At 39.3% G+C, this 27,689-nt stretch overlaps 1 protein-coding gene across 3 annotated transcripts in view; it reads left to right on the top strand.

Moving 5' to 3' along the window:
* SH3RF1 (SH3 domain containing ring finger 1) overlaps positions 1-27,689 on the top strand; it is a 179,540-nt gene that overhangs the window by 106,784 nt on the left and 45,067 nt on the right. For all 3 annotated transcript variants that reach the window (XM_027598818.2, XM_027598816.2, XM_027598819.2), the window contains exons 3-4: positions 6,497-6,772; positions 7,587-7,682. In XM_027598818.2, coding sequence (XP_027454619.1) covers positions 6,497-6,772; positions 7,587-7,682 — 372 coding nt within the window. The remainder of the gene's footprint in view (positions 1-6,496; positions 6,773-7,586; positions 7,683-27,689) is intronic.

Raw genomic sequence — 27,689 nt, 5'->3', positions numbered from 1 at the left:
TAAACTGAGTGAGATGAAAACCATAGTAACAGGATGAGTAAGACATACTGGAGGAGCACAAGAACAACACTTTCTCCAGATTTGGGGGAGGAAAAGTTAGGAGACTTCCCCAAGGAAGCAGTGCCTGCACTGGGTCCTTAAGAACAAGTGGCCCCTACATCTGGGAAACAGAATCTGTCCTGGCCTTATTTACATCTGATTCCAAACAACAGAAGCAGTCATGCTAGATACAATAAAAATAGAAGTGAAATAAATGCAGTGTAATTATCAACTGTAGCTCTGTCAAGATGTGTAAGTGCTGGGGACTCTCCATGTAGGAAGGTGGACAGAGATGGGCTGCTTTTGAAGAATTTTGGTGAAGGAGTATCTTAGTCCATTTGGGCTGCTATAATAAAATGCCACATTGGGAAGCTTATAAACAACAGAAATTATTTCTCAGTTCTGGAGGCTGGAAGTCCAAGATCAAGGAGCCCACATGGTTGCATTCTGGCGAAGGCCCTCTTCCTGGTTCATGGCTGGTGCCTGCTCACTGTAGCCTCACAGGACAGAGTGTCTAGGGAGCTCTGGGAGCTCTCTTTTATAAATGCACTAATCCCATTCATGAGGGCGCCACCCATAAAACCTAAGCTTTCAGGGGCCCCACCTTCTAACACCATCACCTTTGATGGTTAGGATTTCAACAGTGAAATCTGGGGGGATACAGATGTTCAGACGATAGCCAGAGGGGATGGCCTGTTGGAGGTTGGAGGTGACGACTACAGACTGGTTTGCTTGCTGACCGTGGAAAACATGAAGTGGAACAATCATTGCAAAGGGAGGGCCATAAATTCCATGGTTTAGGACATTAATTTGATTGAAGAGGTAATTGGGAATTGTTTCCACATTTTAAAGACATAGGTGATATGGATAAGATCATGTTGCAGGAATTATTCTTGCTACTGTGGTTATATTCTGCTTGTTCTCTTTCTACCTCTCAAATTCTTAGGGTTTTTTTTTTAATCCCCTAAATCTAGATATTTCCTAAGCCATGTGCTTTGGTCCACTTCTCTCCCTGTAACAGTGCTTTTCAAACTGTGCTCTTCAGTTGCCCCCATGGGCACTCCTGGCAAGTAGGAGAGGGGAGCCACGGTTGGCCCCGATTCCACCCCACGGTGTTGTATTTATCTATTCTCTATACTGCAGTTCCTAGAAAAAAATTTAAGAGTGCTCTTTATTTTCTCTCTGGATGTTTGAATATAATCTTTTGACCTCAACTTACTTCATTCTGTATTTACATTTGATTAAGTATTGATTAAATAAATGATTATGTATTATCACTTGTTTAAGTAACAGTGAGAATACTGCCCAGGGAAAGCTGCTACTTTGTCTCCTCTCCTTTTAACCTTGGGTTTTTGTTTGTTTTTTTTTTCCCTTCCCTCCACCCTTCCCCTAAACCATTAATATCATTAAAACAACAAGGCTGAAAGCTATGACTGGCTGATTGCTCTTTAGTCATGAGTCAGGAGAGAAACTCTATAAGGGCTTATGGGTTGGGTTGTAGGAGCCGAGGGTGAGGAGAAGGAGCAGGTAAGAGTGTATGGAGTGTAAGCTGGATCTGGGTGCACAGGGCACAAAGCTGGCCTCAGTCAGCCCACTCTCTGAGGCAGGTTGGAACCGGAACCACGTCAGGAGTAGAGGAGGACAGGCAGCCTGCAAAGAGTCTACTTAAGGAGAAAGCTGAAGAAAATGAGCATGCAAGAGGACAGTGAAATAGTAAAATAAGGACAAAAAGACAAGAAAAGTGAATGAAGAAAACATGTATTTCTTCATTTTTGTTTATTCACAAATGCCATCCTCAAAGTGCTGGTAGATATGATTTCAGTTAGTCCGATGAGAAGATTTTATGTGACAAACTTGGGGTGGAGAGCAGATAGTAGCTTAAGAAAGTGATCACCAGATAAAACGCCCCAGTACAGTGCTCTCCACAAATAAATTTTAAAGGAAAGAACAAATAAAAAGATGGGCTATCATGGGATTATGGGATTCTCAGTCCCTACTGCTTTGGAAAAATAACTTGTAATACTGGATGTTTGCTATATTGAAATTGAAATATTTTGAGTGATGGTCCAATAATATTTGAGTAATAATCAAACCTAGACATCTTGAGAGTAATACTTAAGACTTATTAACTATTAAAAAATCAGTATTATTATGAAATACTATTGGTACATTCTGATAGATTTTCACTTTGTAGGGAAAAGCCAACAAGTATTTTGTTGTACAAAGGATAGTTTATTTACTTTTAAAAATATTTATTCATTTGAGAAAGAGGGAGAGATAGCGAGAGAAACCATGAGCAGTGGGGGAGAGGGAGAAGCAGGCTCCCCGCTGAGCAGGAACCCCCCCCACCCCCATGCGGGGCTCCATCCCAGGACCCTGAGATCATGACCTGAGCTGAAGGCAGATACTTAACTGACTGAGCCACCCAGGCACCCCTACAAAGGACATTTTAAAAAATCCTTTTCTGAACCCATTTTGCTACTTATTACTCTGTGTGTAGTACTTCCTATTATTGTAATTTCATTGTGCTTCAGTTCTTTCTGGAAAGTTTTTGAAAGTCAAGGAGAAATCAGCCATAGTTTGTGGCCATTTAGATATAACTGAATTATTAAATTATACACACTGTGGTGCTGTTCCTACGGCAATAGTATCTTCCAGATACTCTTTTTAGTAGGTCATTGAATCTTTTTTACTTTATGGAGCGGTAAGAAATGCATGAAGAGATTTGAATTTAAGGAGGCTGTCTTGCATGCATATCTGGGCATTGGCATTTAGAGTCTATAAAATAAATTGGCAGTGAATGTTTTATTTACCCGTCAGAATCTCAGCTACATCATCAAGTAGTACTTTGCCAGATATATTGGAATACACTTGATGATACAAAAATGGACTGTAGAGTGTTTAATCAAAAATATTTGTGTGCAGGTCTCATAAGGATTTTAATGTCATATTAAATATCTGTATACATAATGTAGAAGCAAAATTACTTGGAAGAGTAAAACTGGCCAACTGTCATATTTATTCCTTTTTATATGAGCAAAGTAGTCCCTATTTGTTGAAATGTATTTCAGATTAAGAATTGTTAAAATAGCTCACCTGTCTAAATTGCCAAGGTTTTTGATAAAGGTGGCAGCATGAATGACAGCTGCAAACCCAAGGTTAGACTGCAGAGTCAGTTTCTCTCTGGCTTTCTCTCCTTTTAAGCCTCCCTTTCATGTGTAGCCAAGTGAAATGTAAGCTCTGCAGATCCTCAGGGGCCTTGGCCTGATGAGAGGATACAGAAGAAAGGCAGCAGTTTGGAAAGCCTGCTGAAGGCACGGAGGGCAAAGGGCCCGGGTGATGACATGACTCCCAGACCTTTCTAAGGAGATGAATGAGAAGGCAGTGCCTCCGTGGGCCCCGGACGTATTTTACCCACAAGAGGAGTCCGAGGCTATCAAACCAATTGTTTTGGCTTTATCCTTCAGATGTTGCAAAAGGAAAATGCATTCTTTTATGGCTCTTCCAAGTCGTTTGACCATTTATCCTTAATCATCTGCAGTCTGTGTGGGAATAAGCCTTTAAAAGATCACTGAACTTTGCTTGATTTCAAATCAGAGTAGAATTCATTTTATTTAATGTGGGAAACCTTCATTTGAGAAACTTGACACAAACTGGCTTTTTAGCCTCTTAGAATTTAATTGAAAAAGAACACCATAGAAAAACACAGCCAGATGCACAAATGTCTGCTCGTGGATTAGATTGCCATAAGCTTTATGATTCTTTCTCTGTGGTTATTGATCACTGAAATAGCCTTAGCAGTCAAGATTTAGCAAATCAGTGTGAATTAATAATTTTAGGTTGCAGTCTCAGAGATGTGACTAGGCTAACCATAATGTTACAAGTTTTATCCTTGCCATTCATTGTATCAAGAATGTGTGGTGATTTTAGGAATACTTAAGAGATTCGCTTTGGTGGAAAAGTTAATAAGTTCATTGGGCCACTGGTGTGTGGAAGTGATCTGTGAAGAAATAAATTCCTTAGGTTCCCACATAAGCATGTCACAAAAGAACCATACTGTGTTTTTTGGGGAATTTTACAGATCTCTTCAAGGAGCAGTTCAGAGTGGTTTCTAAGAGTGCTAAATGTGTATCTTGGTGCATGGATTTGGCTGGCATGGATTTGGACAGAGTGGGCCAAACAGAGCTAATTGAGGTGGGGGAAAAATCGAGAGAACAGCCCATAATGGTGAATAGAGTTATTTGTCACCGAGTTTGTAATAGGATTTTCAATTAATTCATGCAGGCTTCCAATGCCTTACATTAGCCCTGTCAAGATGAACTACAGCCACATCTAAAATGCCATCCCCTATTAAACCGTGCATGTCAGTGAATTTGTAATTTCTTCTGTTGAACCAGAAGATGAATGGATTTCACTTAGAAAACAAATGTGTGCTTCAGAAATGCACATTTCGAAATCCCAGTACTTCCTAGGAGGAACATTCTTTGCATTGCTATACAGTGAATATGTATTAAAAATGTAATTGCTATGTGAATTCATCCAAAAGGAAAAGCATCCAGCTGCATAGAGACGAATACATTTTCAGGTGCCGTGTTTCACTGGTGAGCAAGGCTTTTCATACTGGGCAGTGATGATGATGATAATAGTTCATGCATGTAGCACTTCCTAACTGCTGGGCCTTTTGTAGTGGTTTACATACATTAACTCACTAAATCCTCACAAAAACCCAGACAAAGAAATTGAGGCACAGAGAGGTTAACTTTCTCAAGGTCACACAGCTAGTAAGTGGCTGAGCTGGGATTCAAACCCAGGCATTCTGGCTTCTGGAGTCTGTATTTCCAACCCTTACCTGAAACTCCCTGATCATAGTCCCATCAGCTATGTTCCAAGAGTTGGTTTATTACAGTACTTGTCAGTTCTCTGTCTCTGGCTCGATCACTCTTGCCCTCTTTCATAGTGATATTTGTTTCTGTGTTTATTTACTGTTATTTCCTCACACCTATCTTGGGAAATACTGTTATATTATGATAACCAGACTTCCAGAAATAGGTAATAAAGTAGAGCGTGCAGTGAGGCATCTCTGTGAGAGTAGACAAAAATTAGAATCATTCCACAGAGTTGGACACTGAAGGGAATATGACTAAAGTTCACAGGATTGTGAGGCACCAGAGTTCCTGATGGACATTTCCCTTCCGCAGAAACCAAAGGGCACAGCAGAATTGTTTATAAGATTAGGTCATGGCCGGATAACAGGAGTCATGCCTTCATAGGCAAGATCTTAAGGCAAGGTCCAAAAGTCAGAGGGCACATGAGGGTTGTCACAACCTCTGGAAGGCTCAGCTCCTGCCTCCTCGGGATATTGGCCTCTCGAGCAGCCCTCATTAACCAAATGCAACATCACATGAATCAAGCCAACACAAGATGACTGCCAATAGCATTTTGAGAGCCAAGAATTGGCTATTCCTCTTAAGCCAAACAAAAATATTTAACAAAAAAAGTTTGGCTTAGGAGTAGGCCAGGCTCTAAATCTCTGACTAGAAACCAAAGCAATTTTTTTTTATTCGACAGAGAGAGACACAGCAAGAGAGGGAACACAAGCAGGGGGAGTGGGAGAGGAAGAAGCAGGCTTCCCGCAGAGCAGGGAGCCCGATGCCGGGCTCAATCCCAGGACCCTGGGATCATGACCTGAGCTGAAGGCAGACGCTTAATGACTGAGCCACCCAGGCCCCCCCACAGTAATTTTTAAAAACTATATTATGAAGTTCTGTTGCCTCTGGGATATAAAACTTCGATCCATTTTTGGGGGGTGTGGGGAGATGGAAGAGCCCAGGGAGAGGGCAGTACTATGAGTAATGCTTCCTATTTACTTCATTAGAAAGATTAGGCTGTAAAAAAATTTTTCAAGTAGTTTAGGCCTGTGCTTTGCACATAGCTGTCAGCCTGACCCCATTCTGTCCATTTCCTACTCTAATGCCTGACCCTTGCTTCTTACCATGGCCATCTGTATTTCAAACCTGTGAGGGCTTGTCATTGCCTGATGGACATAACAGTTGAACCTCTTTACATGTTATTCAAGACCCTCCATGAGTTAGCTTCTGCCTGCTTCTACACTTTATATTCCATAATTGCTCTCCAGGAACACTGCATTCTTTATAAAACTCCAGTCCCTTTGCACAGCATGCTCCTGTCTTTGCTGTTGCTGTCCCCTCTGCTTTGAATGCATCACTTCTCTCTTTTATTCTTCCACTCCAGCTTTGCCTGGCTAACTCTTGTGTATCCTTGAAGACTTGGCTCATGTGTCATCACTTCCACCAGGAAGGGTTTCATTTTCCCACCCACTAAACTCCAGAGACCTGCATGCTATGTTGAGTTGATTTTGACTAAAAAATGTAATACAGTTAAATTTTCAGACATTTTTGGACCATCCTTTAATTAAAAACTCATCTCTTTCCTTAAGGGTATACCTCAGTTACCTTGTGCCAAAGCGTTGTACAACTACGAAGGGAAAGAGCCTGGAGACCTTAAATTCAGCAAAGGTGACATCATCATTTTGCGGCGACAAGTGGATGAAAATTGGTACCATGGGGAAGTCAACGGGATCCATGGCTTTTTCCCCACCAATTTTGTGCAGATTATCAAACCGTTACCTCAGCCCCCACCTCAGTGCAAAGCACTTTATGACTTTGAAGTGAAAGACAAGGAAGCAGACAAAGATTGCCTTCCATTTGCAAAGGTAAATTTAGAATGAGATTGTCTGTTTGCCAACTCTTCCTTTGGACCTGGATACACAGGAATATGGCTTGTATTTCCTTTTGTAAAAAGATAAAATAGTTTTAGTATTTCACTGTGCTTTTAAAAATACCTGGGAGCAGTTTTCTTAAAGTCATAAAAAAAAAATTTTGTGCATAGGCTGTTCTTATATGAAAGATAATTTTGGTTTATGTTCTGTGTGTTATCATTTTCATATTTAGAGCCTAAATGTAATTCTAAGCCACTTTACAGGGTGTGTGTGCCACTCAGGAATTTTAATTTACTGAATTATGAATAACAAAATGAAACATCATTATTTCCTTATTTTATACATAAATTTCTCTGCCAAAAGCACACAGGAGTATATCTACTGAATTGATAAAACATTTTAGAACTTTTAAGTAGATAAACACAATACTGTTTTTTTTAAAAGAAAAGCAGTAGGATATGCATTGAAATGCGCATTTGGTATATTATCAGAGAGAACATGAGAAGAGCCTGAGAATCAATCTAAAACAGAAGTTCAAGAGCCTGGGATGGGTAGCATTTGAAGTTGTAAAAAGCGTGAGCCCCTGTATAGAAGGAGTACATAGTTTTACAACTGTCTGAAGGGACCAACTGTTTGATTGATTAATGGCCACTTACTTTGTGACAACACTGGATTCGTGTACTTAAAGACATGTCATAGCATTTTAATTCATGTACTCTTAAAACTTGGGCGGCCCTTTACTGAAAAGGAAAATTAAATGACGAGCTTAACGTGGGATCAAGTAGACTAATGTTTGCTGTTTCTTCAGGATGATGTTCTGACTGTGATCCGTAGAGTGGATGAAAACTGGGCCGAAGGAATGCTGGCAGACAAAATAGGAATATTTCCAATTTCATATGTTGAGGTAAGTTAATCTGTAGAAAATTCAATCATGGTAGTACTCAGCTTAGTAAACAAATCTTACTTACGCATTTTGGATTAAGATGTCTTCCCAGGGGCACCTGGCTGGCTCAGTCAGTAGAGCATGCGACTCTTAATCTCAGGGTCATTGGGCATGGAGCCTACTTAAAAAAAAATTTTTTTTTAGTTAAAATTTTTTTAAATTAAGAAAAAGGAAGCCCTCGCAATCATTTCGCAATATATACACAGAGCAAATCATTAGGTTGTACACCTTAAACAAATACAATGTTATATGTCAGTTATATCACAATGAAACTGGGGTAAAAAAAGGAAAGACAAAAACCCAGCCTACAGAAGGAGGAGGAAGAGAAGAAGAAATCGTCTTCACACAAAGCACCAGGAATGCCCTGTTCCAGATCACTGGATGGATTAGGAAGAATTGCTCCATCCTGCCTACAATTACTGAATACTCTGAAATGTTTGGAACTCTTCACTGTGTCCCCCTGCTAAAAGCATTCCTGTGTCTTGTTAAATGTTACTGTATGCTTCCTATCAGTACCTATATTGTTTCCAGGTGTTCTATTCCATTTGCCAGCTTTGGGAACAGAAGGTTGATAAGGTTCTGAGTAAGGTGGGAGGTGAGTGTATGATTGTTTACTTATTTCTTTTCATTATCTGCCACATCATCAGAACTAGAACGGTGATTTGCAGAGTAGGCCTCTAATAAACATGATGTAAAAGAATGAATATTCCCCCATGTTATCCCGGGAATACCTTAGTCCCTCCCCTCCCACCCTTCCTTTTTAATCAGCTTTACTCGGGAAGGTTATGGCCAGCCTGATTCAGTGAAGTCTTTATAGAGAGTATGGTTCTGTTACTTTAAAGAATAACACAAATTAAAAATGAAATAGGATGTTACAATTTATTGTAACATTACATCATAAGCCTGCATTACATCATATGTCATAAACATTCATGTCCTTTAGTCATAAGAATTTCTTGCTGAAAACAAATTGAAGGCATTTTTAAAGAATGAAACAGTGCAAACAACGTTACAAAGTTAGCTGAGGTCACAGAAGGATTCTAGAAGAAGTGAGTTCTTAGTGGATGTCTGTGTGATGGATAAATAAATGTTAACCAAGAGTAATAGAAAAGGTGCATTTTTATGGCAAGGAGAACATCCATGCAGGAAGACTGGCATGTACAAGAGCCAAAAAGTAAGAGAGAACAGGTTGTTTGGGGAAATTAAAAGTAATTCTGTCATTTAAGATATCAAAGCATGTATCTTAAGCATTAAAAAGGAAAAACCACCATTACTTATTTTTCCACCTTTTTATCTGAGGCATTTGTTTTGGCATGATTTTGAAAACTAAAATGACAAATCCTGTCATTGTAGTTAAAGTTTTCATTAAAAATCAGTTTGACTACCGTATGCCCATGGAAAAATAATTCAAACCATGTACGAGCCTTGATTTTTATCCATATGTTCCTATTTATTGAAACATTTTTTTTCTCCTTTGAAAGTAAACAACAGAAAAAATTCTTAACTCTCAGGCAGTCCTTCCTGTATATTATTTTTATATTCTAGCTGTGGGTCATGGAAAATTACAAGCATTTCCAAGTATTTGAATAGTTACACTGAAAAGCATGGGTAAGCACGAGATTAGTAATGAAAGCTTGTCTTTACTTGTTAGGTATTATCAATATTACATGCCAATACTTGGTTTGTGATGCATGAAAAAGGATTGCTATACTTTTTTGTTATTGAGCAGGTGTAGAATTGTGCAGATAGGCGTAAAGGATCCACCCCTGGCAAATCGGGAGTCATTTTGAGTCACTCGGGTCATTAGGATTATTTATTCTAACTTAAGTTGGAAAGATAAACTTCTGCCCAAGGGGAAGGTATTTTCATTCTTCTGCCTCCTTTCTTTCAAATGAGTATTTTTCTCATTTGAACCAGAATTTTGCCAGTTGAGACCAGATAAACAAATCATCTATCTCTAAGAGACTATGAACATTTCTTTGATGTCAGGCCATCAGATTGAAGTTTCTCGTAGGAGCAGAACATCTGGGGATTAGTAACACCTGGTTTAGCCTTCAGGGGAATTGGGGGGGATTTCAGTAGCAACCTATCAAAATTCAACTATTTAAATAAAGTATAGACTGTCTTACAAGGCAGTCTTAGATGGGGTAAAGCTAACTATAAGGAATCAAAAACTGAACCTTTTTCCTGAAATGGTCTTTATGTTGCTCTGACCCACTTAGGGTCCAGACTATCCCCAGTATAAAAACAGGCTGTGTTATAAAAATCCAGGTGTAAAACAATCTCTTGTATCTTATAAATATACATTTAAGTCTCCGTGATTGTTAGGTGCTTTTGCTTTTTTCACAGTACTCCAAAAACTGTTACCTTCCCCCCTCCCCCAGATGGTCTGAGAGGATCAAATGTGTAACATATTTTGAAGGGTCTGGCACTGCTGTGTTTTATGCATAGTGGTTTGGAGCTCAGACTGGACTGTAATCCAGAATATGGCAGAGTATAGTAATGATCAAATAAAAGAATCTCACTACTACATATAGTGAAAGAAATGAGTTCAGAATTGAATTCTGAGTCTCAGAGTGACATCTTTGATCTCCACAGGCCTGTCAGCAGAAGTGGGAACTCCCCCTCAACTCCTGCTGGTTGGCTTTGCTCATGGAAATGCTCAAGGAACTTGGTTGTGGCAGAAACTCTACACAGAATGGGCTTAGGGGTAGGATTGGGGACCTGGAGTAGAGTCATGGGGTTCAGCTGTGGAATTGGGGGGTGGGATAAATTGAAAGGAGCTGAGTATTAGAGGTGGGTAAAGAGAATTGAGTGGGAGGATTGAGACACTGAGAAATAGAAACGCTGCTGGAATGTTTACCCTTCCTTCTTGTCTTCTTTCTCTTTCTCTTCTCCCTTAACATCCCATAACTGTGTAGTACAGTCTGCACCTGTATTAGAATAAGGTAATAAAACTGTGGTGTGGTATAGCCGCAAACAAATGACCTTTTATTGAAGTACAGAATTCTTCACAGTTTGAACAGAGTGGGAGCCTCTGGTTAAGGAGAATGAGTAGGGCAAAGAATGGCCCCTTAGAGCCTTTGTTTAAGCACCTAAGATTGAGGTTGAGCCATAGAGGTTGTGGATTCTCTTCTGCTTAGACAGGATCTGCCTAGACTTGAGCAAGCTGGAAATTTGGAAGGGGTAGGGGTTTCTTAGGGAAATCTGGGGAATTCTTGAAGACACCATGCCAGGATACTTATAAAAGGGTATATTTGTCAAGGACTGAATGCAGTATAAAAAAGAAATCAGTAGCTTTCTTCTTTATTTGTTCAAAAATACCACTCTTCTGCAAAATAGGATGGAAGACTTTAACAATGTCATTAATTCAGAGCTGACTCATTCAAGTTTAGCAGTCGTTTGAACGAGTATGACATGATTCTTAGCAAGCAAAAAAGTTTGAATGAAGTAAATGCTAAATATGGGATTTGCGATGTTTTCAACCATTGTGCATTGTAGGTTCTGGTGAACTATAAATTTTTATTAAGTTTATCATTTTATTTTGATTCTTAGTCATTCATTTCAAATATCACTTGCCCAGTTTTTTTTAACAGCAACAAAAAAATTATTTAGCAACCTGCTCCTCTGCTATATAGATGTAATATAAAAATAAGCATTCCTTATGTGCAGATGGCATGAAGTAGGTATGGCCCAGTAGACAACTATGCTTACTCTTTAATTACTGCCAGAAAGAAGGGCTATGTTTCTCATTTTTTAGATCTCTGCCACTTCTTCTGACAGTCTTTTCCTCACCACCTTATCTAAAGTAGTTTCTCCTTTTCCAGTTGCTTTACCTTCCACACCTGGTGGTGTGATTGTGAGGAAAAACTTGGACTCTGAATCCAGATGGCTGGGATTCAAGTCTTTGCTCTACCACTAAGTGTCTAAGTGACTTTGGTCCTCATCTCTTCATTTGTACAATAGAACCACTTCATAGGGTGGGTTAATTCCAGCTATACTTAAAAGCAGTGCTGTAGTGCCTAGTCAGAGCTGTTTAAGTGATAGCTATGATTATTATCCCCATTGTTATTATTCCTTTATAGCATTTTATATTCTCTTCAACTATTTTGAGTTATTTGTTGATGTGATTACTGTCTTCCTGCCCCTATTAGGAAGTGAGCTCCTAAGGGTAGCACCTTATCTTCTTTCTGGTTTACCTTGGTCCCTTGAGGTCCTTGTATAGCCCCTGCCCATTATAGGCTCTCAATAAATATTGGTTCTAAGAATGAATGAACAGCCTAACAACCTTTAGAGCGAAAGGTTCTAAACCAAAACCGGATTGGTTTTTAGATGTTGACAAGTTTTACATTTTTCAGCTAATACTCCCATCTTTCACTACCTAGGCATCTAGTTCATCATTGATTTATCTTAGTGTTATTTCAGGAAGTTCCATTTCTCAACGCCTAAAAGGTCTGTTGTGTGACCTTAGTGAGATTTTTTTTCTTTTTAATTAATGAGGTTGGGTGAGTATTTGGTTGTGCCTACTTTAGAATTTTTCCAAACCAAATAATGGTAACCGTATTCTGTGGATTAGATCTTGAAGCCTTTACTGATTATTTATCTCTAATATACAGATGACTCCCTAGTACTTTCTGAGATGAATTTTCACCTGCTTAGGATTATTCCTTTGGCTCCCTTGAGGAGAGCTGGGTGACCTTATTGTCAAGGTTCCTCATTTTTTAAAATAACATTATTGAGTTATAAGTGATATACAATAAGCTGCACATATTTAAAGTATACAATTTGATGAGGTGTTATTTGCTGTTTTCAACTTTTAGGAGCAAACCACAGGCAATTCTTGGGAGATGTTTCCACAGCTAGGGAAGAGAATTAAGTGTTATCAGCCTTAACGGGGAAAAATCATATGTGCCGGTCTCAGAAAGCACAAGTGGCCTTAAGGATAGGAGTGCTAGCTTTCTCTTCTACAGAGTCAGGGAATTGGGAGATATCATCTGTGCTCCAGGAAATAAGAGGTAGAGATTTAGGTACATAGTTAGAGTTGACAAGGTGACTGACCCTTGAAGGAGCTCAGAATAGCAATAACTTTCTTTCTTAACCTAAAGCCTTTGCTCTAGAGAATAATAAGAGCAGAAGACCAAAATAATAGTCTTTTTTATTAGAGAGAGTTAGAGAAATGAGAGAGGGGAATGTGGGGAGGGGCAGAGGGAGAGGGAAAGAAAGAATCTTAAGTAGTCTCCTGACCCAGTGCATGAGCCCAACCTGGGGCTCCATCTCATAACCCTAAGATCATGACCTGAACCAAAATAAAGAGTCAGACGCTTAACAGACTGAGCCACCTAGGTACCTCCAAAATAGTAGTTCTTGATTATTAATCTTGACTTAATAATCAGAGTTGATTGAGCAGTTTAAGAAAATATTGTATCATCTGTCTTTTTCAGTGTATTCTTTTCCTTTAAAATTACAAAGTAAAATGTTCAATTAATTGAAAATTTTGTTTAAGATTTTATTTATTTATTTGACAGAGAGAACAAGGAGGGAGAGCTGCAGGCAGAGGGAGAGGGAGAAGCAGGGAGGGCTCAGCAGGGAGCCCAATGGCGGGCTCAATCCCAGGACCTTGAGATCATGATCTGAGCTGAAGGCAGATGCTTAACTGACTGAGCCACTCAGGCACCCCTGAAATCATTTTTAATAAAAGAAATGTAGGAAAATTGGGGGGAGGTTGGAGAAAATAACTATATTGCTTCACATCCAAATTTCCCCTTTAATTCTGAAGTAAATTAATTTTTATAAAAGAAACTTAGAGAAATTGTTAGAAAGAGAGGAAGAATTACTATGTTGTTTACCACACTCTTCCTTCAGTTCTGAAGTAAATTAATTTTTACAAATGAAATTTAGAGATATTGTTGAGAAATCAATAAGGGAGAATTATTCTGTTGCTTAGCATCATACTTTTGTCGATAGAGAAATGCAGCAAGACTGAAGGGCACACCGGAGGCTTTTATTTGGGGTCTGAGAACTGCAATTCAAGAGACACAGATTCGAGGAGGAATTGAAAATGTGTTCCAAAGTGGGGAGAAAAGAGAAGGGCTTTTAAATGCAAGAGGGGATTTCCAGTAAAGCCACATAAATTGTTTGTCAAGATTTATGATTGGTGCTGACAGGTTGAAGCTATTCTTATCTGTACATGATTGGTTGCTAAGGGCTATCACTAAGCAAAAAGTCCATTTGTAAGTAGAAGAAGAAAGTTCATTTCTCTTGAAATGGCAGAGTTGCAGCTGGTGCCCCAGGATGCTTGTGGTTTGGCAGTGACCTATATTTTAAAGCTTACCTTTTCTTTCAGGTGGGGACATGCAATAAGCCTTGCTTCCTTAATGGCCTCCTGGCTCCATTTTAAATAGCTCTCCTAGCAAGCCTGACTCCATTTTGATGCTTCTTTCACATTTCTCCCCTTTGATTGAAATCTTTCCTTGGAAGGATTTGGTGATCAACTAGTAGGTCATCCAACATTAGTATAGGCATCCTCAGCTCTAGGAAGGCTCATTCTTAGAAAGTCACATCCCACAGAGGAAGGAAAGTAGAGGTAGGGTGATTGGTATGTTTGAGGAGAGCTTATGGCCACATTTGCACAACAGGGAGGTTTTCAGGAGACAAGGCTTAGGCATTGTCCTCACTTCAGCAGTTTATCAAATTTATGATAGGAGTATCAAGAAGTCCAAGTGAGTAAGCTTGGCCTATCATTTGGAGTTTTCGAGCAATAATTTTGGTTTCCTGAATCATGGTATAACATTGAGAAAGGCAAAGAGTTAATAATTGCAGTAAAACAAAGAACTAATAGATTAATAAAACAATGACTAATATTATTTGTCATCCCTTTCTTAGGATGGTCCCCATCCTAGTTGGAAACCAGCTGAATAAATATGGAAATCTAAGGTTAAACCAGCTTGTTATTCCAGGGGAATGAGTTCCTTTTAGGGATTTGGTGAGTTTGAAAAGCTTAGTTGAATCCAGGTGCAACAGGAAGTGTTTGTGATAGCACAAACCCCTCCTTGGGCATTCAGTAGGTAGTCTAAAGCTATGTGGTTGTCAAGGACCACCCAGGAAGGAAAATCTAAAGATTTCTTTTGAGCCCTAATGACTCTAGCAGTTGATCTGCCCATTCTTTTTATAGTTTGGGATAGGTGTCATATCATGTATTTGTTCCATGCAGTTCCTGTCCCAGCCAGGAGCTAAAAATTCCACCAAACTGGGCTGTTTCTGAAGGGTTGACCCCTCCAGGGAGGTTACAGGCTTGGGAGTGGCCACACCTGTTGTGCTCATATACAGAGGGCTCTTCATCAGGGTAATCCTCAATTATATTAAGGACTCTCTTTTGTCTTCCTGGTTTCTGGGAACCTTGAGTTATTAATTTAAGAATTGTGAGTGGAGTTGTTAAATAACCGGAGACATTGTCCAGGGAGTCTCCAACTATCTAAACAATCGAATGTCTATGGTTTATTTTTATATGCACAGACAAATATGTGTCCTGAAGGTACACAAAGTACACCTGCCAGTGTCTGGTTATCTATAGATTCGTTTACCAGTATGGAAGAGGGCATATGATCAAACCAGGAATCTGTATGTAGGTTAACATAATTATTTTTTCAGGCATTGAGTGGCTTGTTTGCCCAGCCTGTAGATCTCATTTCTAGTTGGGAGAAGGTGTTAAACAGAGGGCCAGGGCAAGATATACTAGGAGGATATTTATTGTTGAGTGAAACCATTGATAAAGGAGAGTTCATGGATATTATAGGTACTTCTTCAGATAGGAGGAACCTCAAAGCATGGGGGATTTGTTTTGCCTGGCAGCAGGACTATCTTGACATGATAAGAGGAGCTTGAAGATGTTGTTCGATTTGTGGTGCAATTCAGAAGGGATGAAAAATTACTGACAGGTATAACAAAGGGATCAGCTGTTATACCATGGTTGGTAAGGGGCTGATGATGACATATCCAGCAATCAGGTAAGTTTCTTGCTTTGGCCATAGTATGGGATAACCAAACAAAGGTAATTTTATGCCAAGTTTCCCTGTGGGCTGAGGACAAAATGAGTAGGATTAGGGGAATCATCTTTGGATATAGTAAAATCAGAGCTCTTTAAACAGAGTTAAACAATTAAAACCAGGAGGAATAAGAAGAAATTAAGCAAGAGTGCAGTTATTGCTGTAAAAAGGAGTGGGGTACCAAATATTTCATGAATGTTCATTGGCTAAAGAGTTTAATATACAGGCCTGGTCCAGATTCTTGGAAAGCAGTCTACGTCAAGTGTCATTTGCTTCTAATCCTGGCTGGGTGGTCTTCAAGGTGGTCTTGTGTTCTCTGGAGACTTTTAATTTGAGGTCTCCAAAGGCTGGGGATGACCATTCGGGACTTGAGGCCCTTTTGAAATTAATCCATGAGTCATTACCCTTGGGTTTAGCATCACAAGGATTGGTTAATAATTTGGTATGGTCCTTTCTATTGGAGCTGTAAGGTATCTTCGTGGAGATGATGTTTCCAATAAACATAATCACCAAGTTGGAGGTCATGGTAATGTATGTCTTTTTCTCCTGGGAGCATGCTGTGAAAAGATTGCTCTATGAGCTATACGTTAATTTTGAGGGCTTTTATGAGTTCCTTGCAGTAGATTAAAAGCTCTTCTTTTAACAAAAGTGGTTTGTACATTCCATCATCTAGCCTCATAGGTCTGCCAGTGATCATTTCAAAGAGTGACAACCTGCTTTTTTCCTGTAGGTGTGGACCTAAAGTTGAGCGGCTATTTAAAGGATTCTGTGCGTTTTGCCAATTGATTTTTTATAATCCTGTTTGTACAGTCCACCAGTCCTGAGGACTGGGCATGGTAAGCTCACAATGAAAGTGTAGGATGGGCCAGATTTTACAGATTGAATTACCTGACCAGTGAAATGGAAACCTCTGTCATTATGGAGCTCTGAGGGAATTCCCCAAGCAAAAATACTTTTTTTCTAATAATATTTTGCCTACTGATGAGGCGTGGCTCTGTGGCATGGAAATGCTTCTACCCAGTGAGAAAGTATACAGATGATTACCAGTACAAATTTGTATCCCTAAGAAGGCAGCAACTGGATGAGGTCTATTTGCCATAAAACAAAGGGACCTGAGGGTAAGGGAAAATGTCCCATAGAGGTATGAATGAGTTTTCTAGGGTTATGTTTCAGACAAATTTGACATTTCTGGTATACTTGGGAAGGAGCTTTGAGATATGGCTTCCAGTAGCACTGTTTTCCCCACAAGATCATTATGTCAGTGTTCCAATCAGTTAAGTCGTGGGTATATTAATTGTTAATACAGGGAGGACTGGCCATCTATTTGGACCTACCCATAAATTGTTTTTTGGTTTATTTTATTTTTTAAAAAAGATTTATTTATTTGAGAGAGAGATAGTGAGAGAGAGCACGAGCAGAGGGGGAGAGGGAGAAGTGGGCTCCCTACTTCCCAGGGCCCTGGGATCATGACCTGAGCCGAAGGCAGACACTTAACAACTGAGCCACCCAGGTGCCCTGCTTTTTGGTTTAAATTTGCATCCTTGTTCAACACATTTTTTCTTATTTTGTTGGGCAGCCAAATGTGCTGTCAGAAGGTCCATCATATCAATAAAGGACTCAGCCAAGGTTAAGGATGTCCTGATTATATTAGGGGGTGAATTGAGGGCTGCTTTCTTGGCAGCTGCATCAGCCAAATGCTTTCTCTTACTTTCTTCTGTATTTGCCATGGAGTGTGTAGGAGTTTTTATAGGCTAGAAGTTTAGGTAATTGAATGGCTTCTTAATGGTTTAAAACACAAGTGCTATTTTTTTTTTTATCTTCTGTCCAGAGGAGGTCAGAAAACCTCTTTGTTTCCAAAGTATTACAAAGTCATGGGTAACACCAAAGGCATATTGACTGTCAGTATAAATATTGGCAGTTTTATTTTTGACTAAGACACAAGCTCAAGCTAATGCATGAAGTTGTGCCTGTTGGGTGGAAGTTGCTTGGGGCATTGAGTCAGCTTCAGTTGTTCCATTTAAGGAAACAATTATGTAACCAGCCTGGTATTGACTTGTTTCATCTTTTAGGTAGGATCCATCAGGAAACCATATTAATTCAGTATTTTCAAGAGGGCTTTCCCGTAAATCAATTCAAGGAGTCAGCAGTTGGTTTGTCAGTGTCCATCATGAGGAAGTTCATTTGTAGGCAAAGGAAGAATAGCAGTGTTTCATGTATTGTAGCAAGCAATAGTAATATACAAAGGGGATAGTAAAAAAAATGCATAGGAGGTTAGTCTGCTTGTGGATGGATGTTGAGTGTGATGGGACTTAAGCAGGGCTTCTGCCCAGTGAGGTGTATGTAGTCAGTGGTGAACTACTATTTCTTCTACATGTGGTAAAAGGTTAGTGGTGGCAGCAGTTGCTTGCATGCATGTCAGCTTATGAAGGGAATATAAAGGCTGAGCCATAGCAGAGAAATTTAGAATACAATTTCTACAATATCCTACCAACCCTAAAAATTCTCTGAGTTGTCTTTGGAAAAGTCAAGATAGCTTGAATTCTACTGGGATCCAGAGAAGGCTATGGTTAGTGATCAAATGTCCCAGATACTTAACTTGGGATTTACAGAATTGAAGGTTTTCTTTAGATACTTTGTGTCCCCTTTTTTGCTAGTTCCTGAAGGAGGTGGAGACTGTTTTTGAGAGATGCCTCTCCAGAAGTTGAACACAGAAGTCAGGTACGTATTGTAGAAGGGAGGATTGATACGGGAACTCTTTATTGGTGATGTCTGTCTTTAAGTTTTGAGAAAAGTAGGTTGGACTCTCAGTGTAACCCTGAGATATTACTGTCCAAGTGTATTGTTGTCCTCTCAAATGAAAGCAAATAGGAACTGGCTTCTGGAATTGATAGGAATACTGAAAAGGCACTATAGAAATATATAACTGTAAAGAATTTACTCTCTGGTGGTATGGCTTAGAGCAAGGTGGGAGGATTAGGCACAACTGGGTGTGGAGGTATAACTGTGTTGCTTATTGCTCTCAGATCTTGGACAAACCTCCATCCCCTTCCATGAGGTTTTTGGACAGGATAGGAGTGTTTCAAGGACTTGTATGAGAAACAGTGAGACTTTGCTTAACGTATTCCTCGATAATAGGCTTCATTCCTTGAGTAGCCTCTGCATTTAATTGGTGAATATTAGGCAGGGGGTTATTTTCATCAGTTTATATTTTTATTGGTAGTACACAATGAATACAGCCAATATCAGTTACATTTTTAGGCCATAATTCAGGTAGAATGAGGACTGAGTGTGGCTCCAGTGTCTCTTACAGCTTTAGTTACCTCATTCCCAATGGGTAAGTCTGTTTTCCCCAAGGAGTTAGTCAAAAGCATGGGGAAAATCCCCTTTTGATCCTTGGAGCATCCCTATTGTTGGGAGTATTTAGGTTGGAATCCCCGGTTTCAGAGGCTATTGGTCTTATAGGAGCCTCTTACGTGGTAAACAAAACTTTTTCCAGTGTCTGGGCTTTTTATAGTCGTAGCAGATGCCTTTAAGGGATGACTTGCCTGGTAGATTTTGGAAGGCAAGTTTGGTTGTTAAGTGTTGTGTTTGTAAGATCATTATTTGGGTGGCTTGAATCTGGGTACTTAAAACTTGGGTGGCTTTTTTCTTTGGATCATCTGGCTAATTGTTCAGGCAGGTTGACTAGCCTGTGAGGATCCATAGTGGCTCAGTTAAGCTGCTTAGGTTAAACAAGTGTGCTTAGTTAGTTCTTCATTGAACCTGTTCAGGAAGGTTGAGTTAAAAAGGGTGGACATTTCATAATTAATTGAATCTAGACAAGAATATTGTTTTTAGATTCTCTCAGGGAGAGTAATCATAAACATCTTCATTAGGTTTTGAGAACATTGTTGAATCTTTTTCCAATCAATAGTTTTAGGAAAGAGTTTAGGAATCTCATTATAAAGTTTTTTTGCTAGTTTGAGAACATTCAGTTGGTCACTTGCTCTCCACTTACTGAAATTCTCAAGAGGATTTTTCTAATTTACTATGTCCATCCATTCTTTAGCTCTACCTTCACCAATGAGCATGTGAATCAGTTGGTAAAGACTGGAGTAACCTAGCTGATAAGTTTGCATCGCTAGGTTAAATTCCTTCGCAAAGCTTATAGGATTATATTTAGGATCCGGGAACTCTTTAGTAATAGCTCAGAGTTCTGGTTTTGTCCAAGGAGTAGAGGTCACAGATGGGGGTCCCTGAACCACCTTCATTAGGTTTAACCTCAAAGGGAGTGGCAAAAGCTGGTGGCTCAGGATCTGAGTCATTATTGCAAGGAAGTTCAGCTAGTGAAGGATAGAGAGGTGTGGTGGGCAAGCAGGAGGAGGAGCAGAGGGAATACAAGCAGAGACAACAGATGAGGCTTTGGAAGACTCCTCCAGTTTAGAAAGTCTCTGAGACAGCTCAGAATTAGCCTTGGTTAATTTCAAGTTAGCATTCCGCAAGGAAGCAGTTTTGGAAGTAATTATGCATTGAGAGGCCTTGAAATATCAATGAAAATAAGCTTCCCACTTAGGCTGTTTTATCTTAAACCTCTTTCAGTTGGCTGCACAGATAAACCAATTTAGGAATTTCAGAAAAGCCCCAGTAGGCCAGTTCAATTGTAAGTTATCCTGAGTAATAGCCGGTCAGCATGACAAACATTTGCAGGACAAAGTTCCAAATTTTTTTATATATAAAGCCAGCAAGAGTTCCAGAAAGAGACTGAGCTACCCATTTTAACAGTGTGTGTGCTCACCGGAGACAAAACAGGAAATCTTACGAAGGCTGGCAACATAGGACACCCAAACAGAGCCTGAACCTCAACTGAGTTGGGAGGTTCTGGACCAAGAGGACCATTACTGCAGCCCGCAAACACTGAGGAGATGACAGAGCACGGTGGGCTCTTGTGGGGCATGAAAATGTATTTTGAAGTGGGGAGAAAAGGAGAGGGCTTTTAAAGGCAAAGTGAGGATTTCCAGTAGAGCCACAAAAATTGTCAAGAATTATAACTGATGCTGAAAAACTGAAGCTATTCTTATCTCTATATGATTAGTTGCTAAAGGCTATCACTAACAAAAGGTCTAAAAGAAAAATGTTCATTTCTCTTGAACGGCAGAGTTGCAGCTGATGCTCCAGGATGCTTATGGTTTGGCAGTGACCTATATTTTAAAGTTCGTCTTTTCTTTCAGGTGGGGTTATGCATGAGCCTTGCTTCCTTAATGGCATCCTGGCGCCATTTTAAATAGCTCTCCTAGCAATACCTGCTTCGTTTTGATGTTTCCTTCACACTTTTAATTTTTAATTCTGATAACGGAACACATTGGAGTAATACCTTTTTTTTTTTTTTTTAGCACTGTGGGCTCTGTGTCATTGTGCATGTTTTCTTACCAACTTGATACAATAATTGTTGTCTAGGGAAAAAACAAAAACAAAAATAATTGTTGCCCTTTGTTCTGCCACAATGATAGAGGAGAAAATGAGCACTGGTTTCTGAATTTCTAAGGGCAAAGGAGGGTCTCCTCTGGAGTCCAAGAAAAACTGCTTAATATAGGTGGCTAGAGGCAACTTAACTAGACTCAGTCTGACAAAGAGGCCTTTAAATTAGATAAAGAACTTAATATTTAAGACAGTTTATGCTCCATCTATTATTCAGCAGCCTCTTTCTAATTTAAGAGTTTCCTTTTTGTTTTCTATCAGGAAAACACTCAGGGAGCTGAGATTCTAAAGATCAGTTAATGTTTATTGAATTCTCACTGCATAAATGGACAGTTTCCAGTACTCTGAGTAGCTTTAAAGAACATAAAAATGCAGGTCTCCTGTAGTGCCTTCATCAGAGGCTGAGGATAATGACCGACTTATGTCTAACATCCACAATGATTCCGCATGGGACCCTCAAATTACTTAGCCTGGCCACATCCCCCTAGACATACCCAGGGCCCTTGCTAAGTTGATCTACTGATTGTTCCTGGAAAGCATGCCTTAGAATTGCTGCTTTTACAGCTCATCTGGGATATTTCTTTGTCCAACTATCTGTAGAAAGTTGACTCTTTCTTCAAGGTCCAGATGAATACTGTCATTTCTCTTGAAGTCCTTCTTTCTAATTCTCCTCTGCAGAAATAGAACAGAACAGAACAGCCTCCTCCTTGTTTCGAACTTTTAGGATACTCAATTTGTACCATTATAGATCTGGCACATGCTAAGAGTATAATTACATGTGTAGATGATTTAATGTTTTCCTGTGAGTCCTTGGGAGCCACATCTTACCTAAAGAATATTTTTAATGATTTTATTTCAGTAATATAATCACATTGTGGGAAAGTTGGAAAGGAAACAACCCTTAGTCCCCTCACATATAATTTTGATAAATACCTTTCCATTTTTTTCCCCTTATGCTTTAATGATACTACACACAGGATTTTGCCATTCTCTACATTATTATAGTACTACTAATCATCAGGTTTTTTGACTACATAAACATTCTGGTAGCTAAAATCATAATATAGTTAATTTTTTCCCCTCTTTTAAGCTGGTTAAGTGTCTTGTTTAGGGACACACAGCCAGTAATTGAGAAGTGAATTGTGGTCTCTATTCTGTCCATTGCTGCCCCACACTTCTGCCCTGCACTAGCCTTCCAGCACCTGTAATACTAGTGTTCCTAATACTGGTACAGAACCACTGTTATTAGCAAGCTTTGCTTAAAAAGTATTTAGGACATTTTGATTTTTCATCAAGAATAATGATGGCTTTTCAAATTCTAACACCTAAAAGGTTAATTTTCAGAAATGACTCATTTTTCAACAGTTTCAAATACCTGAGGTTGCCTTTTTTAAAAGAAAAACCACAAGTTAATTAAAACCATCATACTTTAAGGCCTTTTAAATGTTATTATTATTTATTAAAGTTTTACTGTATTACTGTACACATCCTAAATTTGTAAGTCACTAACGCTTTAAGAAGCAAAATAGATTGATTTTAATTAACCAAGGGTTAAGTCCTTTCTTGTATCCTGAAGAAGATTGAATGAATGTTCTATATTCTTCTGCACATTTGTGTGTGTGTGTGTGGCGTGTAAGTGGCATGAACAGAAGCATCCTGATTATTAAACCACTGGGAACAAGCTTCTCTAAAATGAAATCGAGTGTATTTCTGGAAAATTTTTTCTAAGTGTTATAAAACAGTATTCCTTTTAAAAATAGTGTTTAATGGATGCCTGTGAAGGCGTCTGCCTTCAGCTCAGGTCATGATCCTGGGGTCCTGGGATTGAGCCCTGCATCGAGCTTCCTGCTCTGCGGGGAGTCTGCTTCTCTCTCTCTCTCTCTTTCTTTCTCTGTCTCTCATGAATAAATAAATAAAATCTTTTAAAAAAACAGTGTTTAGCGGCACTGTACCTATTAGGCTTCACGTGTGTGAAGCAAAAATTTCTCTATATGCTGAGAAGGAAGATCTTAAACAAAAGTGCAAAGTCATGATGGTCAGTATTCTCAGTATTTTTCTGTGTAAGATTCCTTCTTGGTGATTAGCCTTCCTCCCTACCCCTTCTCACCTCCCACTGCTTCATACATTCATACACACACACACACACACACACACACACACGCGCGCGCGCACACACACACACTTCAGGTACACGCAGGAGAAATATTTGTTCACTGGTTTATTAACTGATTACGTATCACTGTGGAATTTTTGTCCGTGTGTCATTTGACACTGACAGATTTTTACTTAGAAATTAATGACAATTGTATATTCTTAACCTCCTGATACATATTCCAGATGTAGTATTACAACATCTGGTAATGAGGTCCTTGAAAATGAAATGTGTCATTGGATTGTATCCTTTTGGTTTATAGACATTTCTTATTTGTGGTGTGCTTTTGGTGAACAAATACCAAATAGAGACACACACAAACCTAGTGTATTAGAGTCATAAGCACAGAGAACTGAACTGAGCCCAACTTTTAAATTATCCATTGGTCTCTCTCTCTCTCCTTGGCCTCATGATAAGATTATAGATCTGTGGTTCAGAAATAACAGGTATGACTGCCTCTTTAGCATTAACCTTCAGGGTAGAGCTTTCCTCTCTCTCTAAATCCTTCTGCATATGTGCTGCTCACATTCCCCCCTTCTCATCTTCGTGGGTGAAGTGTTTCTCTTCCTTGGCAGTTTCTCTCTCCTCCTCCCAGGAACTTGGTCACATCATGTACATTTTTCTGTTTTGCATTTTAGTTATTTGCTTTCCCCTCTGTCTCCCCCTTAATGTAGGAAAATGAGTAGCTTTTTGCTCACCTCAAAACTCTTTTCCTTGACTGCATTCCCTTCAAGTTATGGTTCTACCTCTTTCCTTCCTTTCCCTGCCAAAAGTCTCCCAAGAATCACTTAACACCTGCTCAGTGCCTGTTTTCTGATCACCTGCAATTAGCCTTTGGCTCTTCAGTCCCTGAAAACTGCCCTCCCAGCTGCCAACTAATTGCCTTTTCTGAGCTCTAATTTGTTGTTTTATCCTTCCAGTGACATCTACCACTTCTTTCTTTTCTTCCCCCCCCCCCCCCCATGGTATTAACCATCACAACCACCATTCTTAATCTTCCTGAAACTCCTTGCCTTTTTCATTTCTGGGGTATTGGTTGGTTGGTTGGTCTGGGAAACTTTGCAAGGTCCTTCTGTAGCCTGAAATGCTGAGTGCCTTTTGCTTTTCCTCCTACCTTTGCCATCTCCCGTACTTTTTCTTCCCTAGGTCAGAGAACGCCAACTAGTGTGACCCCACAGGACTTTCATGCTTGGTTTGCAGAGTGGGTTTAATTCTTAAAATACAAAAATCAGGAGATTTTATATAGGCCTAAATTTCTAGCTTTCCTTAAAAAAAAAAAAAAAAATCAGCTGACACCAGCAAGCAGCTGCCTTTTGAGAGAGGACCCACACTCCCCAGTGCACCAGAGTCCATTGTTTCCTATTGGTCTCTGTCTGGCCTTCACTCATTGACCTCACCTGCCCTAGCTCTGTTGACAATGTGAATTTTGCACCTCCTACTCTTAATATTAGAAATCCATCATGCTATTTCCAAGGTCTCTTTCCTCACAAGTCAGAGGGGGCGTGTCTGTTTGCCTCCCTTTCCCCTAAACAGTACTGTGCCAGGCTTATAATAGTCACTCAAAAAAAAAAAAAAAAAAAAAAACCACAAAACTGAATGAGCTCCATTAGGTTTGATTGTGGTTACCGTGGATCTGAGGGCTCTAGCTTGACAAAGAGGTCTCTGCCTCTGAGTATTTTGAATGGGATATTTTTGTTTTGGGTTGAGAAGAGGTATCAGTACTTTATATAGGAATAAAACTTTACAGATCATTAAGTCCAACTTCATGTTAAATATAGCACATAGGAGACACAAGATAAAGTGACTTGCCTAGGGCAACAGAGCAAGTGAAGGATCAGCTGGGATCCCTCTGTGAATAGTGAGAATAACTCACATTCATATAGAGCTTTGTGGGTTACAGAGCACTTAACCTGTACTCATTTTTACCGGGGGTATGCAGACTGATTTTACCTTCCCCATTTTATACAACTAAGGAAACTGAAGCCATAGGATTTAAATGGTCTACCCAAGGTTACTTGGCCAGTGAGGAGAGACCTGACTCCAACCCAGACCTTTCAACTTTATGTTCCCAGCTTTTCCTATGGTTTTCTGGAATGATCCTTTATTCAGCTCACTAAGCTAAAATTCTTTTTAGGCTTTCAATGAAGTGAACACTCCCTTTGTCCTTTATATTTCAGAATCAGAAACCTGAAAAAGAAAATTCTAGTTTATTCATTTTTTAACAGTTGGGGCCAGTAGAGGTGAAGATGATGAAAATAAGCAAGAAACTAAGTAGCTGATGTCTCACCTTCCTAACCTAGTACAGTGGGGCAGTTACTTTGAAAATCCTTTTCCCTTGGTAGGACATCATGAAGGTTGTATTGAGTGTGTGTTCCTCACCACCCTGCTGCGTGAAGGAGTAACACATGTTACTAGCGAACTGTTTCAGGGCCCAGGAGGCTTCAGGAATGTGGGCCAAGAGAGGTCAGGGGAGAAGTTTCAGTCCTCCTTTCTCAGTTCAGCAAATTCATTGTGCTTAATGAGCCTCAAGAGACAGCCACCTTGGGTGCAGCTCCTCTCCCCTCAGAAATCCCTGAGAGTCTAGAGCTGTGCTATTATGTACGTATAGCTACTGAGCACTTGAAATGTGCTCATCCACATTGGGATGTCCTGTAAGTATACAATACGCACTAGATTTAAAAAAAATGTAACTATTTCAGCAATTTTTTTATTTTTAAAATTTTTATTTTATTTTCTAAGTATTTTATTTATTTTAGAGAGAGTGCATGCAAGAGAGAGAGGAGGAGCAGAGGGAAAGGGACAAGCAGACTCCATGCATGGGGCTCTATCCCATGACCCTGAGATCATGACTTGAGCTGAAATCAAGAGTCAGAGGCTCACCTGACTGAGCTACCCAGACACCCCTATTTTAGTAATTTTTTTATGTTGATTACATGTTGAGTGATAATATCTTCGATAAATTGGATTAAAAAGGATATATTATTAAAATAATTTTACCTATTTCTTATCTTTTTAAATGTGGCTATGAAAATTTTAAAATTATACACGTAGCTCATATTATACTTCAGTTGGACAGTGCTGGTGTAGAGAGCTTGATAGTTCTAAGAGAGTGACATTTTTATTCTTTCAACAAATATTTACAGAGTCCTAAAAGGAGCTGTTGGCTGAGGGAGGCCTTGAGATCAATTTAGAAAGATTCCTTAGTAATCCCTTCAGTCTTCCTAATTATTCCTTTTTTGTGGGGGAGTCTTCTATTATAAATGAAGACTGAGTTTGCTTTTGTATTTGATCCAAATACAAAAGCAAATATCTTGTTACCTAAATGCAGGGAAGAATAAAAGACTAATGGAAATACAAATTCCTCATTACCATATGTAAAAACATTTTGCAAAGGAGTATAACATGAGACAAAATATTTTTGTTTCTGCTAAGAGGAAGCAAATGGCATGAATTTAGATTCTGTAGCATTTGTTCACTGGTAGTATTTAAAGTGTCTAACTCTCTGGGGAAGGAACACTGGACCTAACAATGCAGAACACTGAAGTATCTTTTTAAAACATGGCTTTATGAAGGTGCATTTCAAACCAATGAGGAAAAGGTGTACTGTTAGGTAACAGTGATGGGTCCGCTCCTGAGCCATGTGGAAAAAACATGGTGCTATCCTCACCTTACTCTTTACACAAAGGTACACATGGTTTGAAGACTGAGATGTAAAAAGAAAGAAAGAAAAAAAGGAAGGAAGGAAAGAAGGAGCCATAAAACTACTAGGAAAAAATTTTCTTTTTTAAAATAATGGGATACAATTTATAAAGCATAGTAAATTGAGGGGCGCCTGGCTGGCCAGTCAGTGGAGCATCCGATTCTTAATCTCAGGGTTGTGAGTCTGAGCCCCATATTGGGTGCAGAGACTACTTAAAAATAAAATCTTCAGGGGCACCTGACCTGGGTGGCTCATTTGGTTAAGTGTCTGACTCTTGATTTCGGCTCAGGTCATGACCTCAGGTTGTAAGATCAAACCCTTCATTGGGCTCCATGCTGGTTGTGAAGCCTGTTTGGGATTCTCTTTCTCCATCTGCCCCCCAACCTCCCACTCACATGTGTGCCCCCACTCTCTCTTTCTCAAATAAATAAATAAATAAATAAAATGTCTAAAAAAATAAAATCTTTTAAAAATTAAATAAAGCATGGTAAATTGATGACATAATGGAAAAGATTGATAAATTTTGCACATAAAATAAAAAGGTATGTATAACAAACATATCAAGTTAACAAATTGGAACAATATTTCTAATTTGATGGATATATATATGTATATATATA

This window comes from Zalophus californianus, chromosome 2, assembly GCF_009762305.2.
Source record: "Zalophus californianus isolate mZalCal1 chromosome 2, mZalCal1.pri.v2, whole genome shotgun sequence".
Taxonomy (NCBI): Eukaryota; Metazoa; Chordata; class Mammalia; order Carnivora; family Otariidae; genus Zalophus; species Zalophus californianus.
Note: the sequence above shows the minus strand (reverse complement) of the source record. Positions and strands in the feature narration are given on the sequence as shown.